The 19589-nt window shown below is 36.8% G+C and overlaps 1 protein-coding gene across 1 annotated transcript in view; it reads left to right on the top strand.

Annotated features, from left to right (window-relative positions):
- The first annotated feature begins 239 nt into the window (after positions 1–239).
- The window catches only part of DTWD2 (DTW domain containing 2), a 105836-nt gene continuing 86486 nt past the window's right edge, over positions 240–19589 (top strand). The window contains exon 1 of the mRNA XM_061188071.1: positions 240–473. Coding sequence (XP_061044054.1) covers positions 256–473 — 218 coding nt within the window. The 5' untranslated portion in view covers positions 240–255. The remainder of the gene's footprint in view (positions 474–19589) is intronic.

Genomic DNA, 19589 nt, shown 5'->3' with positions numbered 1-19589 from the left:
CCTAACCTCACCTGCTCCCCAGGACAATCCACACTTTCCTTCCGGGTTCTAGGTGAACTGGCCCACTGGGGACAGACCAATGGGTTCATTCCTTGTCCGCTGAGGGGCGGGGTCTCCAGCCTGGGCTTCGGAGACCCGCCCCCCGTACGTGGCGTGCGTGCGTGGCGCCGGGCGGCGCAGGCTGGTTTCTCCAGCTTGTGGCGCCCCCTGGCGGCAGCGGGGCTTCAATGTGACGGTCGGACCTGAGCGCCTGCCATGGAGCCGCAGAAAGAGGCGCGAACACCCAGGGACCCCGTCGCGCGGCTACCCGGGGCCTCTAGGTCTCAGAAGCCGGACGAGGAGGAGCGGCGGGAGGGCGGCTCAGCGCCGGCGGCGACTGCCTTGGACGCGGAGGCGGACGGGGCTAGTGCGGCCGGGCTGTGGGAACTGCCAGTGGAGCCGGCTGAGCGGAGGCCCGAATGCAGCCGCTGCAGGTGACCGCCGGGCGGGGGCGGGGGCGGGGGCGGGGACTGAGGCCGGCGGCCGACTTGGAGGGGGATGTGTGTCGCGGTGGCTGCCGCGCCCTCTGCCGGGGAGGCGGCTGCTGCGGCTCCAGTCCGGGGGAGCGCCGGTTCTGGCATCTCCGCGCTTGGGGCGGCAGGGTCCACTGGTTGACCTTGGAATCACTGTGAAATACCTGTCACAGCTCTTTAGTAAGAAGCCATTTCTCCAGGTTCAGGATTATTTAGCCTTACTTCCTGCAAGACACTGAGCGGGTCATGGGATGAGTAGACAGAAGTTCCGCTGTCAAGAAGCTTGAGCGTCTGATAGGGGAAGTAAGGCGTAATGACAGTAATATTTGTAAAAACAAGTTAATGCTTATGTGACATAGTCATTTCACAGTAAAAAGAAATAAAATGGATCAGAGGAGACAATCAAGGTGGCTATTACAGTAGTTGAGATTGTATTCAGAATTATGAATTCACTTAGAAATATTTATTGAGCACCTACTGTGTGGCAGGCACTGTTCTAGGTTCCTAGGAACCTAGGCATGGATAAAACATACGTTATCTCTGCGCTCACTGGGTCATTTATAGTCTAATGGGGAGACAGTTTATTAACTAGCAACACCAACAATTAACATTATTTGACCATTGAATTACGCTGGTGTACTTTCAGGATTGTGAGGATTGCTTTCCCTGCTTGTTTGAATCTCATGCTATACAGATATACTATTATATTTACCTCCTGGGTGTTCAGGATCATTTATCTTGGTTACTACCTCTCTGTTGTCCTTCACACTTTTAACAGATAGTGTCTCTACTTCCTCACCTGGGAATCACTCTGTAATTTGTTCTCAGATCCTACATGCTCTGAAATGGCTCTCACTAAGGTCACCATTAACCTTAATGAGATGAAATCTAATGGATCATTTTCTGTTCACTTTTTACTGGACCTCTTGGCAGAATTCTGCAGTTGAAATACTCACTCCTTGAAACTCTCTTTGGTTTCGCTTTGATTTATCTGACTTCTGTATCCTAGTCTTCTTTGCCTGTTCTGTTAAAACTCTATAAATGTTGGGCTACCTCAAGGTCTTGGTTCTAGGTTCTCTTCTAACCCCATACACTTCTCACAGGGGATCTTACCATTTTTCATGGCTAAGTTATCACCTCTATCCCAGTCTCTCTAGCTCAGACCTTTCTCCTGAGCACCAGATGTACTCATTCATTTAATCATTGAGTACTGAGTGCTTTGCTGATTACTGGTAATATGGTGGAGTCTTTGTCCACATAGAGTGTTCAGTTTGTTATTGGATACAGATGATAAACCAGTAAACAAGCAACTAAATATGTAATTACAGATTGGAAAAAAGAAGAACAGCAATGAAAGAAAGAAGTGGGATGCTGCCATAGAAAATAGCAGGATGGTGTCAGCAAAGATTTGTGAAGAGATAGCCTTTATATTGAGACTTGAAAGATAAGAAGGATTCAACCAAGAGAGAAGTGTTCCAAGAAGGGGAACAGAAGGACAGGCTCGTTGATTGTCTTTAACATTTGCATACTTGGAGTCTCTCAGGGCCATTTTGACCTTTTCCCAGAGCTGAACTGTAAGACCTCAGAGGAAGGATCTTGAGTGTAAGGATCTTCTTATATTTTCTGAATGTACTATGTGCAGTAGATACTCAGTAGACCTTTGACGAGGGTAAATAATTTGTGTCTAAAAGAGACTGTGTGTTGGAACAGAAGGGGTGTGTGAATACAATTTATTTAAATAAGTTTTCTAAAGTTGTTAGGAGATAGCACTTAATAATGCTTCGGGGCTTCCCTGGTGGCGCAGTGGTTGAGAATCCGCCTGCCAATGCAGGGGACACGGGTTCGAGCCCCGGTCCGGGAAGATCCACGTGCCGTGGAGCAACTAAGTCCGTGTGCCACAACTACTGAGCCTGCGCTCTAGTGCCCGCGAGCCACAGCTACTGAAGCCCACGCGCCTAGAGCCCGTGCTCTGCAACAAGAGAAGCCACAGCAGTGAGAAGCCCGTGCACTGCAACGAAGAGTAGCTCCCGCTCGCCGCAACTAGAGAAAGCCTGCGCACAGCAACGAAGACTCAACACAGCCAAAAATAAATAAATAAATAAATAAAATTAAAAAAAAAAAAGAATGCTTCGAAGGGGTCTCACTAGGATATGGAAAGAAAAGTGTTTCAAATACAAATCCAGAGCTAAATTATGCTAGCTTTATCATGTAGTTTTTAGTCTACTCAGAACTGCTAGTTATAATAGTTTAAAAATTAGTCTTCTATGGCTAGCAAAGATTTATAATTTTTCTGATCTCCTCCTCTCTGCCCCATTAATAGACTTTATTCTTTAGAGCACTTTTATTTATTTTTAAAAATATTTATTTATTTAATTTATTTATTTTTGGCTGCATTGGGTCTTTGTTGCTGTGCCCTACTTTCTGTAGTTGCGGCGAGCGGGGGCTGCTCTTCGTTGTGGTGCACAGTTTTCTCATTGCAGTGGCTTCCCTTGTTGCGGAGCACAGGCTCTAGGCACGCGGGTTTCAGTAGTTGTGGCTTGCGGGCTCTAGAGCACAGGCTCAGTAGTTGTGGCGCACGGGCTTAGTTGCTCCGCAGCATGTGGGATCTTCCCAGACCGGGGCTCGAACCCGTGTCCCCTGCATTGGCAGGCTGATTCTGAACCACTGCGCCACCAGGGAAGCCCTAGAGCACTTTTAGATTGACAGCAAAACTGAGAGGAAGGTACAGAGATTTCCCATATACTCTCTGCCCCTACACATGCATAGCTTCCCGGTTATCAACATCCCCTATCAGAGTGGTACATTTGTTACAATTGATGGACTCCATTGACACATTATTATCACTTAAAGTCCATAGTTTACGTTAGGGTTCACTCTTGGTGTTGTACATATTTTGAGTTTGGACAAATTTGTAATAACATATATCTACTATTATAGTATTGATAGCATACAGAGTGTTTTCACTGCCCTAAAAATCCTCTTGCCTCTGCCTTTTCATCCCTCTCTACCCTCTAACCTGAACTACTGTTTAAAAATTAAAAATGACTTGCTGGATTTTAGCTTGTTTTCAGTTTCATTTAGTTAATCCTTTAGAATTATAATTCATTCTGACATTTCTGCACTTTGTTTTTTCTAGTGAAATTTTCTACCTTTTAAAGACTCTTCTCTCCCTTGGCATGCTATGCATTTTGTTTGTTTTAATTGGTTAGACTGCAGTTCTAGAATTATGGAGAATATTTAGGTGTCATCAGTATAATATTTATAGCTCTTTATATTTTATTTTATTAGGCGGTTAGGGTTTTAACTAGTTCCCTGAGTGAACTTCTTTACATTTATGCTTATAATAGTTTTTAAAATTAAAATGCATTCTTAGATTTGAGTGATCAGTAAGTCACAATTATTTGGCCATTTATTTAAAACGCTATTCATTTCTCTAAACACATTACTATATTTGTCACAGCCTAAAGAGTTCTAGAGATTGGTTTTGTTCAGGAAGTGCAAACTCAATTTAACTTCTCAGCAGAATCTTGCTCGTTAGAAATACAACATATCTTAAACATTAATGAAATATTCTTTAAAAGATCCCAAACTAATTTGTTATTGCAAGATACAGATTTTATAAAAAGTGTGTCCCTGTTAGAAGGAACAGCATGTACAGGAGTACATTGTATAGAGTACAGTGTATTTGGAGAGCTTGGCAGAAAGGAAGGAGAGACGAGGCTGCAGAGATTAATGGTGGTTGCACTGGGAAGGGCCAAATAAACTGTGTTAGGGAGTTTGAGCCTAAAGCACTAGAACCCAACAAAACAGCCACTGAAGTATTTTTATATTTGAATGGAGGTTACAACTTGACTTCTATAGGTGGCTTTTATCACAATTTGTACTCTGTTTTATATATTAAGAAAAATGCAAACTGAATGGTGATACAATGGTAAAAGGCTTGACTGGGAAGAGTTAGGGCCTTATTCCAGTAAAATGCCAGACATCTGAATTATTTTTTTTATCTCTTCTGTTTATATTCCTGCCTGAGGACAAGAGTTAGAAACCACTTGAAATTCATTGATCATAAGAATAATGGAATAATGTCTAAATACAGAGTATTTTTTAATTTATCTGAGGGAGGAAGACAGCAGGGAGAACATGTACACAAACTGACACAGATAGGCCCTGAGACAGAAATTTTTCTCTCTCCACTGCTTTCTTCTTACAAAAGTACAAAGTTGTAAGGATTATAACAAGCCACATCAATATATTTAGCACCCGTTTATTAAGCACTGGTCATCTGCAGGTTATTCACCAAGCCTAGGTGCTTTATATATAATATTTTATTTATTTCTCATAACAGCATTCTAGAATTGATGATATCATTAGCTTTTAAATGATAAGAAGGTAGAGGTAACAATCAAGTAGCAGAGTTGGGTCTCCAGCTCCAGTCTGCTTGGCTCCCAATCTCTTGCAAATGCTTGGCTTTGCTCTATGCTCCACGCTTGCTGAAGAACCCCTTATGATTTTGTTTGCCGAGTGGATGTAGTCACTAGTTGAAGTGGAGCCCCTAAGGCTGCAGGAGTAGCTCTGATTTTCATACTTTTTAAGCTGAAGTATGTTTACTTCAAGCTTAGTAACAAGATTCCTGAGCTTTGGTGTTCTTTAGCTCCTTTTTTTTTTTTTTAATAAAAATTAAGATATATTTGTTGTATAATTTTATATAAGTTTAAGATGTACATCCTATTGATTTGATACATTTATGTATTGCAGTATGATTATCACTGGTAGTGGTTAGCTGTTGTCACCTAATTATCATTTCTTTTTTTGTGCTGAGAAGATTTAAGATGTAGCCTCTTAGCAACTTTGAAGTATATTAGACAGTATTGTTGACTATATCACAATGCTGTGCATTAGATCTCCAGCATTTATTCCCCTTCTAGTTCCAACTTTGTACCCTTTAACAACGTCTAGCTTCTTTATTCCATGTCTTAACCTTTTCCGTATTCTTTAGGCTTGGTTATTCTGGAGAAGAAGGTGATGGAGATAAAATAATGAGAAAGCGAAGCAGGGAAGGTTGCAGGTGTTTAAGAAGAATACAGGAGCCACAAACTGGCAGCTCCACAGATGTTTTGTTTAAAACTATATTTTTACCAGTTTTAAATTACCAGTTGCTAATAGTTAAAAATGAAGATGTTTTATATCAAAATCCAGATTACTGTTTTCTGTGAGAATGGGAAGATCTAGCAGCTTGGGGGCCAACTTCCTGAGCAGTGGTTAGCTGAGCGGAGTATTGGTTCTGCCTTTAGATTGGGTGTGATCTGTCCAGGTCATCATTGCTCCCAGTCATTCCTGCTTAATTCAACTATGATTAACTGCCTGCCTGTCATAGGCATTTGCTTTTTGATCTGGGTCTCATGTACGTCATTGTGGGCTGGTCAGCCTGAGCAGGAGGGTAAATCAGTCTGCAGGTTTTGTAGGTAGAAGTGAAAAATGGTAATTCCCAAAGCAATTAGTTTACAATAATTAAGATTGTTGAATTGGTATCAACACTTAGAATTAGAAAACCAACTGTTTTGGTAAATTTAAAATAAACTAGATTATTGACGGTAATTTTTAGGGTAAAAATTTTGATAGTCTGCAAATTTAATTCTTTGTGCATTAACTAAGTTAATTTGTTCTTTCTTGTTAATATAGAAAATATGTTTATTCTTTGAACTAGTTCGTTCCTAAGATGTGTCGGAAGCTAACTCATTTACAAATTACCGTGCAAGCTAATCATATGTTCAAAGTTGAGCAAAGATGATATATCTCAAGAGGGAATTTTTTTCTTAATTAAGTCTCCAAAGAGGAGTGACCAATTTTAAGAAACCACTTTAGAGCTTTCTAAATGTTTGATTTATTTTCCCCAAGAAAAATAAGAACATTATCGTTACCCTCTGATAGACAGAAGTTTTCTTCAAAGAATATCAAAGCACATTAATTTTTTAAGTATGTTTACATTTGCCCCAAATTAATAATTCATAGCTCTGTTAGTGCTTATGTAGTAAGAGAATATATTCCTTAATAGTCTAGTCTAAAATTTGTCTTTTTCATTTATTTTTTAAAATATGTAGTGTATTTTATTTTTTCTTCCAGTTTTATTGAGATATAATTGACATACAGCACTGTATAAGATGTACAATATAATGATTTGACTTACACACACCATGAAATGATTAAGTTTATTGAACATCTATCATCTTATGTAGATAAAAAATAAAAGAAAAAGAAAAAAAATTTTTCCTTGTGATGAGAACTCTTAGGATTTACTTTATTTATTTATTTATTTATTTAGGCCGCGCTGCGTGGCTTGTGGGATCTCAGTTCCCCGACCGGGGATTGAACCTGGGCCACGGCAGTGAAAGTGCCGGATCCTAACCACTAGACTACCAGGGAAGTCCCAAGATTTACTTGATTAACAACTTTCATTTATAATGTACAGCAGTGTTAATTATATTATGTTGTACATTATATCCCTGATACTTATCTTACAACTAGAAGTTTGTACCTTTTGACCACCTTCATCCAATTCTCCTGCTCTCACCACTCCTTGCCTCTGGTAGCTACAAATCTGATCTTTTTCTTTAAGTTTGTTTGTTTCTTGAAGTATAATTGACCTTCAGCACTATGTTAGTTCTTGGTGTACAACATAGTGATTCGATACTTCTATACGTTAGAAAATGATCACCACGATAAGTCTAGTTACCATTGTCACTACACAAAGATATTACATAATTATCGACTGTATTCCTCACACTGTACATTTCATACAGGTAACATTTATTTTGTAACTGGAAGTGTATACATCTTGTATTTCCCTCACCTTTTTCACTTATCCTCTCACCCACCTCCCCTCTGGCAACAACCTGTTTGTTCTCTGTATCTAAATAAATTTGGCATTATTTTAAAAGACTTCACAGGTTACAAAGTGCTTTCTTACATGTATGTTTTTATTTACTATATAAGACAACTTTGTGATTTAAATAGTTATTCTCTTTTATATATTCTTAAGGTCAGGTGAGTAGTAGAGGCAGAGCTGCTTTAACTTTCATATTTTCATTACTGCATCACGTAATAATGAATTATACTGAAATGAACAGTATGACTTGCTTTGTTTTCCTATTGCATAGAATACATACTTCCAGTGAGGTGTTCCCTTGCCTTCTTCTAATCCATAGATTCTTTTTCTTTTCCTTTGTCCATGGCTATTTTTAATTATTTTGGGATGGGCAATTTTAATTATTGTCTTTTTTAAGGTCCACCTTTTACCTCCTGAATCCTTTACCTGCCTATGGTCAGCTTCTCATTTCACTTGGTGGCTCTTCACATTTCAATTAGAAAGGCAAATTTGAAGGTATTATTGATTGATAGGATTTTTTTGGTTTTTTTTTCTCTGCTGAGTTTTTAGTTCGCTTGTTTCTTGTTTTTCGTCTACTGGAAGCCTAGTGGAAAAGTTGTGGGGAAAAAGGGAGCAGTGAAGTGAAGTAAGTAGAAGTGTTCCAGGATTAATCAAGGAAAAAAATGGAAAGGTATGGAATGATTCTCCTGACCTTGCAAAGAGTTAGAGAGATTGACCTGATAGAAATGTGTCTGATCTCACAGGTGTGACCCCTAGGAATAAATAAAAATAAGAATTAAAAAAAGAAAAAAAATACTGAACAGACATACCAGTGACTGCACACTACAAGAGGAGGGAGTCTGCAGGTTAAGTCCAGGCAAGTTTCCAAAGAACAGCAACCAGAAAAATTAAGTAGAATCCAGAGTTTCTACACTATATTGTCTAAAACGTCTAGTTTTTAACCAAAGCTTACTAGACATGCAAAGAAACAGGAAAGTGTGACTCACATACAGGGAAAACAACAGCAAATAGAAACTGTCTTTGAGTGGATCCAGATTTTGGATATAGTAGAAAAATACTTCAAAGCAACTCTTATAATAGGTTCAAAGAATTAAAGGAAAAAAATGTAATGACCGTGACTCAACAGAGACTCAATAGAGAGTTAGAAATTATTTTTAAAAGTCTATGCAAACTGTCAGTGTAGGTTCATCATTTGTAACAAATGTACCACTCTGATGGGAGATATTGATAATGGGGAGGCTATGCATGTGTTGGGGCAGGGGGTATATAGAAAATCTCTGTAGCTTCCCGTCAATTTTGCTGTGAATCTAAAAGAGCTGTAAAAAAAAAGTCTTAAAAAAAGAGATGTGTATGATCTACTTGTTTATGTAAATCTGTTACTTGGCAGGTCAATTTAAAAAAAAATCATGCTAATATGTATATAACATATTTATCATTTGAACCATTTATAAGTGTACAATTCAGTGGCGTTAAATACGTTCATAATGTTGTGTAACTATCACTACTATCTATACCCAGAAAATGTTCATCATCCCCAGTATAAACTCTGTACCCATTAAATAATATCTTCTCATCCCCTCCTCCCCCCAGCCCCTGGTAATCTCTATTCTCCTTTCTGTTTCTATGAATTTACCTATTCTAGATACTATGTATAATCATACAATATTTGTTCTCTGTCTGACATTTCACTAAGAATAATGCTTTCAAGGTCCATCCATGTTATAGTATATATCAAAATTTCATTTTTATGGCTGAATTGTATGTATATGCCATCTTAATTTATCTGTTATCCATTCTTTTGTTGATGGACACTTGGTTCGTTTCCACTTTTTGGGTATTGTGAATAGTGTTGCCATGAACGTTGGTATACAAATATTTATTCTAGTTCCTGCTTTTAATTCTTTTGGATATATACCTAGGAGTGGAATTGCTGGGTCATATGGTAGTTCTGTGTTTAACTTTTTGAGGAATTGCCAAACTGTTTTCCATAGCAGCTGCAACCATTTTACATTCCCATCAGCAATGCACAAGAGTTCCAATTTCCACAAAACTGAAGGTACACAGTTATCTGAGTAGTTAACAAAACATATGTATCACCCTTAATGTACTTGAAATTGAATCTTTAATGCAAACCCTCAAAGAAAGAAATCACTGAAAAAATGCAGCAATTACCATTGCTCCAGCAAAACATGGATTCTTTTTTATATTTTTATTGAGGTATAATTGACATATAACCTTATATTAGTTTCAGGTTTACAACATAATGATTTGATATTTATATACAATGCAAAATGATCACCACAGTAAGTCTAGTTAACATCTGTCACCTTAAATAGTTAAAGAAAAGTTTTCTTTCTTGTGATGAGAACTTTTAAGATCTACTCTCTTAGCAACTTTCAAATATGCAATTTATTTTATCACTGAAAGTTTGTACCTTTTGACCCCCTTTATCCATTTTTACCACCCTCTCAACAAATAATGAATTCTTTGAGAGGAGAATCTAATGTAGTATGTACAAGTTTTACAGTGGCAATGATGACTCATTATTATTATTAGTTTCTTTTGGAGTATAGGAGTTGGAATTTGGCTACTGATTGATTTAATTTTACCTGAAAAATAATTTTAGACTTACACGTTGTAAAAATAGTACAGAGAGTTCCGAATACCTTTTTGTTTTGTTAATAGTTTCCCTTGCTGTGCCAAAACTTTTCAGATTGATGTAATCCCTTCGTTTATTTTGTTTTTGTTTCCCTTGCCTGAGGAAATGTATCCAAAAAAATAGTGCTAAGACCCATGTCAAAGCATACAGCCTATGTTTTCTTTTAGAAGTTTTATTTATATATTTATTTATTTTTAAAAACAAATTAATTTAATTTATTTATTTATGTATTTTTGGCTGAGTTGGGTCTTCATTGCTGCACGCAGGCTCCCTTGAGTTGCGGCGAGCAGGGGCTCCTCTTTGTCGTGGTGCGCATGCTTCTCATTGCGGTGGCTTCTCTTGTTGCGGAGCACAGGCTCTAGAGCACACGGGCTTCAGTAGTTGTGGTACGCGGGCTCAGTAGTTGTGGCTTGTGGGCTCTAGAGCGCAGGCTCAGTAGTTGTGGTGCATGGACCTTTTAGAAGTTTTATGATTTCAGGTCTTACATTTAAGTCTTTAATCCATTTTGAGTTCATTTTTGTATATAGTGTGAGAAAGTAGTTCAGTTTGATCCTTTTGCATGTAGCTGTCCAGGTTTCTCAACACCATTATTGAAGAGGCTGTCTTTGCCCAATTGTATATTATTGCCTTCTTGTGATAGATTAATTGGTTTATTTCTGGGCTTTCTATTCTGTTCCATTGATGTATGTGTCTGTTTTTGTGCCATACCATTACTGTTTTGATGACTGTAGTTTTGTAGTGTACTTCGAAATAAAGGAGCATTATACCTCCAGGATTGTTCTTTTTTCTCAAGATTGTTTTGACTATTCAGGGTCTTTTGTCCTGCTATAAAAATGTTTAGAATTATTTGTTCCAGTTCTGTGAAAAATGTCATTGGTATTTTGATAGGGATTGCATTAAATCTGTAGATTACCTTGGATGGTATGATCATTTTAACAGTATTAATTCTTCCAATCCGTGAGCATGGTATATCTTTCCATTTGCTTGTGTCATCTTCAGTTTGTTTCATCAGTGTCTTATGGTTTTCAGTGTATGGGTTTTTCACCTCCTTGGTTAGATTTATTCCTAGGTATTTTATTCTTTTTGATGCAATTATAAATGGGATTTTTTTCTGAAACTTTTTTTCTAAAAGTCCATTGGTAGTGTATAGGAATGCAACAGGTTTCTTTCATTAATTTTGTATCCTGCAACATTACTGAATTCATTTATTAGCTCTAATAGTTTTTTTGGTGGTGTCCTTAGGATTTTCTATATATGGTATCGTGTCATCTGTGAACAGTGACAGTTTTACTTCTTGCTTTCCAATTTGGATGCCTTTTATTTCTTCTTCTTTTCTGATTACTGTGGCTAGGACTATGTTGAATAAAAGTGGTGGGAGTGGGCATCCTTGTCTTGTTGCTGATATTAGAGAAAATGCTTTTTACCTTTGAGTATGATGTTGGCTGTAGGTGTTTCATAAAAGCCTTTATTATGTTGAGATATGTTCCCTGTATATCCACTTTCTTGAGAGTTTTTATCATAAATTGATGTTGAATTTTGTCAAAAGCTTTTTCTGGATCTATTGAGATGATCATATGATTTTTATTCTTATATTTGTTAATGTGGTCTGTCACACTGATTGCTTTGTGGATATTGAACCATCTTTGCATCCCTGAGATAAGTCCTACTTGATCATGGTGTATGTTCCTTTTAATGTATAGTTGAATTTGGTTGGTTAATATTTTGTTGAGGATTTTTTTTTAACATCTTTATTGGAGTATAATTGCTTTACAATGGTGTGTTAGTTTCTGCTTTGTAACAAAGTGAATCAGCTACACTGTTGAGGATTTTTGTATCTATGTTCATCAGTGATATTGGCCTGTAATTTTTTTCTTGTTGTGTCTTTGATTTTGGTATCAGGGTGAAGCTGGCCTCGTAGAATAAGTTTGGAAGCATTCCTTTTTCTTCAAATTTTTGGAATAATTTAGGAAGCAAAGGTGTTAACTCTTCTTTAACTGTTTGGCAGAATTTACCTGTGAAGCTGTTTGGTCCGTGACTTTTGTTGGTGGGAATTTTTTTTATTACTGATTCTATTTTGTTGCTGTTAATTAGTCTATTGATATTTTTTATTTCTTCCTGATTCAGTCTTGGGAGATTGTATGTTTCTAGGAATTTTTCCATTTTTCTTAAGTTGTACATTTTATTGGTGTATATAGTATTATATCGGTGTTCATAGTGATCTCTTATGATTCTTTGTATTCTATAGTGTTGGTTTTTACTTCTTCCCTTTCATTGCTGATTTTATTTTCCTTTTTTTTGGCCGCACCATGCAGCTTGCGGGATTTTCCCCGACCAGGGGTTGAACCCGGGCCACTGCAGTGAAATCCTAGAATCCTAACCACTAGGCCACCAGGGAAGTCCCTGATTTTATTTATTTGGGTCCACTTATTATTTTTTGATGAGTCTGGCTAAAGGTTTATCAATTTTGTTTATCTTTTCAAAGAACCAGTCTTAGTTTCATTGATATTTTCTTTTTTTTTTTTTTAGTTTTTATTTCATTTACAGTTGACCCTTGAAAAACGCAAGTGTTAGGTGTGCCAACCCTCCGCACAGTCGAAAATCTGCACATAACTGTACAGTTGGCCCTCCTATCCGTGGTTCTGCATTTGTGAGTTCAACTAGTCACAGATCTTGTAGTACTGTAATACAAATTTATTGAAAAAAATCTGCGTACAAGGAGACCCACACAGTTTAAACTCATGCTGTTCAAAGATCAGTTGTATTTTTGCTCTGATCTTTGGTATTTCTTTTCTTCTACTAACTTTGGGTTTTGTTTGTTGTTCTTTTTCTACTTCCTTTAGATGTAAGGCTAGATTGATTGAGATTTTTCTTATTCCCTGAGGTAGGCTTGTATTGCTATAAACCTTCCTTTTAGAACTGTTTTTGCCATTTCCCATAGATTTTGGATTGTTGTGTTTCCATTTTCATATGTCTCCAGATATTTTTTGATTTTTCTCTTTGATTTCTTCAGTGACACATTGGTAGCATATTGTTAAGTGTCCATGTGTTTGTGTTTTTTGCAATTTTTTTTTTATTGTACTTGATTTTTAGTCTCATACCTTTGTGGTTAGAAAAGATGCTTGATATGGTTTCAGTCATCTTAAATTTGTAGAGACTTGTTTTGTAGCCTAGCAAGTGATTTATCCTGGAGAATGTTCCATATGCACTTGAAAAGAATGTATTCTACTGCTTTTGGATGGAATGTTCTTTCTTTGACCTTTCTTTGACTTTGACTTTTTGCTTCTTCCTTGTCTCTTTCAGACTGTTAGGTTTATTTATCACCAAATATTTTAATTTTAGTGCTAGGCCTTCTGGGACCTAGGGCAGCTCTACAGAGTTATGTTAAGACTTTTCATTGACATTAAATGCTTTTATGGAATCAACAAACTGTATTGATTAAGGGCATACACTTTGGAATTAGAACTGGGTTCTAGCCCCAGCTCTGTTTTCTCTTGAGAAAGTTATTTAACCTTTCATAGCCTTGGTTTCTTCATCTGTAAATTAGAGCAATAATACTACCTTTCTTTGACAGGTTTTGTAAGAATCAAATGAAGGTAAAGTATTTAGCATAGTGCCTATAGCATATGCACATATGCACAAAATTGTGCAGTTGTTAAACTCTTCCTCTTTCCTTTTCCTCCTTGTTCTCATCTCTTATCTTTTTCTCTTTCCTCCTCTTCCTTCTCCTTTCTTCCTTCCCCTCTTTTTCTCCCTCCTCCCTCATTCTTTTTCTCCTCCATGAATTATCATTATTATTATTTATGAAATTGGCTTATTTTGTAGTTAGTCAACTTCTTCCCTGTTTGGGTTGTTTTTCTAGATTCAGAGATTAAGGGCAAGTAAATAACTTTGCATGTGTTAATGTTGCAGGTCGCCATAATTAAATTGCCTCATGATGGAGATTTTATAATCCTGGGACTTTTAAAATACTCACTTTCCAGCTGCAAATAAATATTCCATTGATGAAAAATACTTTTTTTAGGGACATCAAAATCGGTGGCTTATTCATAGCATTATTGTGTTCTCTTATGTAGTAAAGTAACCCTATCTTAAACCTTATATATTTTTCTCTCTTATATCAAAGAAAATTCTCAATTCTCTTTTGAAGAAATGGACCTTTATATAAACTTAGGAGGAATTTTTCCTTAAAAAATCAGGTATTCCAAATCTGCATTTTAAAATATAGACAGCTTTTAGGCAAGGGAAAGGAGAAGAAAGAATAAAGAAAATGAAAATGTTTTCTAGTAACATGGTCCCTTCATTCTATGCTATTCTTTGTAAAATATCTCTACTGAGGTATAGCTGGTCCTTGGGACAATTTAACCTCTGACTCCTTGCTTGTCAGGATGGCCATTCATGCTGTTCCCTTTAGTTGACCAATGGCTAAGGAGCATAGAATTCTGCTGCACATGGACCTGGAGGCTTAATTTGATGAATCATATGGGTAGTCTTTGTTCATTCAATCATTATTAATTCAGTATCCAGTAAAGGCACAGCTTGGGTCATAGAAAAATAATTAAGAAATTGTTTCTTCTAGAATTCATAGTGAATTGAATATGAGGGAAAACATATCTATGTAATAAATATTTAAGACAAAATATGAAAGTATAAAATAAGAGTTTGTAGAGCAAAGAGTGATTTACTTAACTTGCTATTAAGAAAGATTTTTTTTTTATATTTATTTTATTTCTATATAAGAAGACAAAGTAAATAATAGGATAACTGACTATAGATGATTACTTTATGACAAGATTCTCAGTTGATCTGTCACTTTGTCATTGCAGCTCTAGTAGGGGCTTTATATAGATGCTGTATATAGTCATCTCTCTGGACACAAGGCTTTTGTTTTCCAAGCATCTGGCTCCTCTGAAGGCTTCTTTAATTATAATAACACTTACTAAAATTTTTCTTAGTTATAGATCTTGTAGTAGGAACAAGCTTATCTCTAGGCCAGTGATCTCTAAATTATTTTGAGTACATACCACAGTTGGTTAAAATATTTAGGATGTAATTCTAATAGGTATACATATTTATCTATGATAATATACATTTATCATATACTAATGTATGACTTGCCTCTTAAACCATAAAAGAACATAGATAAAAGGGAAGAGATAATGGTGAAATAAACTATTTAAAAATGTTTTGCTAATTGTGATGGAGTCCTAGTCTTATTATTTAGTATTTTTGAGACATAATATATACTTACAGTAAGGTTTATGATAGTAACTTATTGATAGTAAGATGTGATTTCACAGTTCAAATAATCTTTATAATTTCTACTTTTTAAAGTTATTGTCATCTGATTAGCTTTATTAACTCTAATGAAGAGTTTGAAGTAGCAGTAAGAAAGGAACAGCTCTGCCATATACTTGTTGTTTATTTGTGATTATGTAACTAGAATTTCTTCAGTATAGACTCTTTGTGGGTATATATAGTTTCTTTGTGGGTGCTGTTGTTAACACTTCATGTTACGAAACTCCTCCTTTTCTATTAGGATACTGCATATCCTGACACATTACCATGTGATATACCATCCCACAGAGGGAGTGTTATTCTGTGTACTAAATATTAGTTGTTTAATTATAAATAGAAGTGATAATATTGATACTATCTTTTTGCACCCCATTGGGATATTTTACTTAACTCACTTTGGATACCACTCTTCTAAGCATGCCTAGGTCAATATGTCTCATCTAAAGATATTATTGTCTTTAGAGAGTTACTTCCTCTCCTATAACAGTGATTTTTTTTTCTAAGTCTATTTTTTTTTATTTTTATTTTTATTTATGGCTGTGTTGGGTCTTCGTTTCTGTGCGAGGGCTTTCTCTAGTTGCGGCAAGTGGGGGCCACTCTTCATCACGGTGCACGGGCCTCTCACTATCGCAGCCTCTCTTGTTGCGGAGCACAGGCTCCAGACATGCAGGCTCAGTAGTTGTGGCTCACGGGCCTAGTCGCTCCGCGACATGTGGGATCTTCCCAGACCAGGGCTCGAACCCGTGTCCCCTGCATTGGCGGGCAGACTCTCAACCACTGCGCCACCAGGGAAGCCCCTTTTTCTAAGTCTATTGTTCCTCTACTCCTGAAGGCATTTATAAAATAAAATAATGTAGTGATAAAAAACAGATTTAAGGGGTTATGAGAACATCATTTTTTTTACACTTGAAGCAATCAGACATGGTTGAGATTGCTTCCCTTTATGAGATGAAATTTTATTATAATATTATATTAATAATGAAAAGCTGTTTCTTCTTTCATTGATTATATCGGATATAGTTTCAAAAATGTAAAACCTAGAGTTTATTTTACAGATTATTTAAGTTTCTTTAAAGTGACAGTAGAGGGCACTGTGGCATTTCGTTTTTCAAAGTCTGTTTTAAAATTAGAAAGTTGTTGCCATTTTTTTTTTAATTAATTAATTAATTAATTAATTAATTTTTGGCTGTGTTGGGTCTTCGTTCCTGTGCGAGGGCTTTCTCCAGTTGCGGCAAGCGGAGGCCACTCCTCTTCACGGTGCGTGGGCCTCCCACCATCGCAGCCTCTCCTGTTGCAGAGCACAGGCCCCAGACGCGCAGGCTCAGTAATTGTGGCTCATGGGCCCAGTTGCTCCGCAGCATGCGGGATCCTCCCAGACCAGGGCTCGAACCCGTGTCCCCTGCATTGGCAGGCAGATTCTCAACCACTGCGCCACCAGGGAAGCCCCCTGTTGCCATTTTTATGTGTAATGCAGTGTATCTATTCAACTGATCTATTGAAAAGTGATGAAACTCTTTGTTCTTTGCTTTTTCACTCTATGGGACTAAAAATTTTTTGTTGAGTGTTGGAAAATTTGAGGTGCGTTATCTTTCTGGGTTCTACATTTGCTTTTGTTTAGTGGGTAAAAGAAATTCTTTTTAAGATAGTGATTCTTGTAAATCTATTCACTGATTTTTTTTTTTTTTTTAAGATTTAATTTTATTTATTTTTGGCTGTGTTGGGTCTTCATTGCTGCACGTGGGCTTTCTCTAGTTGTGGCAAGTAGGGGCTACTCTTTGTTGCATTGCGTGGGCTTCTCTTTGCGGTGGCTTCTCTTATTGTGGAGCATGGGCTCTAGATGCGTGGGCTTCAGCAGTTGCAGCACGTGGGCTCAGTAGTTGTGGCACGTGGGCTCTAGAGCACAGGCTCAGTAGTTGTGGCGCACGGGCTTAGTTGCTCCGCGGCATGTGGGATCTTCCCTGACCAGGGATCAAACCTGTGTCTCCTGCATTGGCAGGTGGTTTCTTATCCACTGTGCCACCAGGGAAGTCCCGTATTCACTAATCTTTAAAGTATGCCTTATTAGTACTATGAGAAAAATAGCTTTCAGTGAATATTATGTTAGAAATTAATTAAACTTTCAAATATTAATTAAACTTTTGGAAGATGTTTTTGTAGGTTTTAGCATCTCTAGTCATATGTCAGATATAATTTTATTTCCCTGCAGGCTGTCAAAGATAGCATACCCAGAGTGACAGATTACCCCTGTTTTACACCATTCACTTCAGAAACCAGTCAGTCCTAGTCTGACAGAAAGCCTACGTATTTATTTCTACAACCTTATTGAGAAAAGAAGAAAAAGCTTATTTCATAAAATTTGTTCAGGGAAATTATTTGAAAATTCCATTTATATGTTAAGAATATAATTAACATTAATTGGTTGTATAGATTTTAAAGAAGATAAACCCCAGTGATAGAAAACAGTATTTATAATACATTTCAATGTGTTGTAAGTGTAGAAGAGGGAAAAATCTCAGCTCTTACTTTGGTCATTCTGTTATAAGTTAGTTGAAAAATAGTCATAAATGATTACATTTTTATTACATTTGCCTGTGATTCAGTAGTTATTCACCAGAACTTTCTTGGTGCCTTATTACTAGTTCTATGAAGAAGGAAATTGAAAACCTCTGACACGGTCAGGATTACATAGCAAGACAATGATATTGTCAGTGACATATCTTAATAGTTATTCCCTAAACCTATACCCAATTTACCAGTTGATATTTATTCAGATATTAATTTTTTCTTCCTTAGATCTATATAAATTCTAGAAGTAATTTGATTTTTAAGATGAATGTTCATTATTTATTAATAATGATAAATAATAAATAATAAGTTTTGATGTGTAGTTATCTGATCTGTTTTTTTCCTATCATCCATAATAGTTCATAGGAAGCAAGGAACTTTTAAAAAATTTTTCCTGGCACAGTGAAAACATACACATTCAATGAGGGCAGTAATCTTTCTCTCTTTTATTGTCCCAAGTGCCTAATGTCTGGTACATAGTTAGATGTACAGTAAATATTTGAATAAAATTTTGTTGAATTTACAAATTATTTAATCCATTATTGAGTTGAAATATTTAAACTTTCAAGGATTAAGTTTGAATGTAGGGAGATTTTTTGTTCTTTGGAAAAAGATTTTATTTTTATTTAAAAATTTTACTTACTTTTTTGTTCAATTTTTTTAAACTAAAAAATACAAAAACAGTTCATCCATTTCTCCCCCTTCCATCCACTGCCTCTGGCAGCCACCAATATTTTCTCTGTATCTATGAGCTTAGGCTTTTTTGTTTTGTTATGTTTTTTTAAAGATTCCATATATAAGAGAGATCATATGGTATTAATCTTTCTCTGTCTGACTTATTTCACTTAGCATAATGCCCTGAAGGTCCATCCGTGTTGTCACAAATGGCAAGATTTCATTCTTTTTTTATGGCTGAATAATATTCCATTGCATATATATCACAATTTCTTTATCCATTCACCCACTGATGGACACTTTGTCTGTTTCCATATCTTGGCTATTATAAATAATTCTGCACTGAACATGGGAATGCAGATATCTTTTTTTTTTTAGTTATTAGCACCTTTAATTATTATTTATTTATTTATTTATTTATTTTTTGGCTGTGTTGGGTCTTCGTTTCTGTGCGAGGGCTTTCTCCAGTTGCGGCAAGCGGGGGCCACTCTTCATTGCGGTGCACGGGCCTCTCACTATCGTGGCCTCTCTTGTTGCGGAGCACAGGCTCCAGACGTGCAGGCTCAGTAGTTGTGGCTCACGGGCCTAGTTGCTCCGCGGCATGTGGGATCTTCCCAGACCAGGACTAGAACCTGTGTCCCCTGCATTAGCAGGCAGATTCTCAACCACTGCGCCACCAGGGAAGCCCAGATATCTTTTTGATTTAGTGTTTTCATTTTCTTTAGATAAATATCCAGAAGGGGAATTGCTGGATCATATAGTGGTTCTATTTTTAATTTTTTAAGGAATCTCCATACTGTTTTCCATAGTGGCTACACCAATTTATATTTGCACTAACAGTGTAGGAGGGTTCCCTTATCTCCACACCTTCTCCAGCATTTATTGCTATTCTCTTTGACAGTAGCCATTCTAACAGATGTGAGGTGATATCTCATTGTGGTTTTGGTTTGCATTTCCCTGATGATTAATGATGTAGAGCATCTTTTCATGTACCTGTTGG

This window comes from Eubalaena glacialis, chromosome 4, assembly GCF_028564815.1.
Source record: "Eubalaena glacialis isolate mEubGla1 chromosome 4, mEubGla1.1.hap2.+ XY, whole genome shotgun sequence".
In the NCBI taxonomy this organism is placed as follows: Eukaryota; Metazoa; Chordata; class Mammalia; order Artiodactyla; family Balaenidae; genus Eubalaena; species Eubalaena glacialis.
The sequence above is the reverse complement of the archived record's forward strand: the minus strand, read 5'-3'. Positions and strand labels throughout refer to the sequence as shown.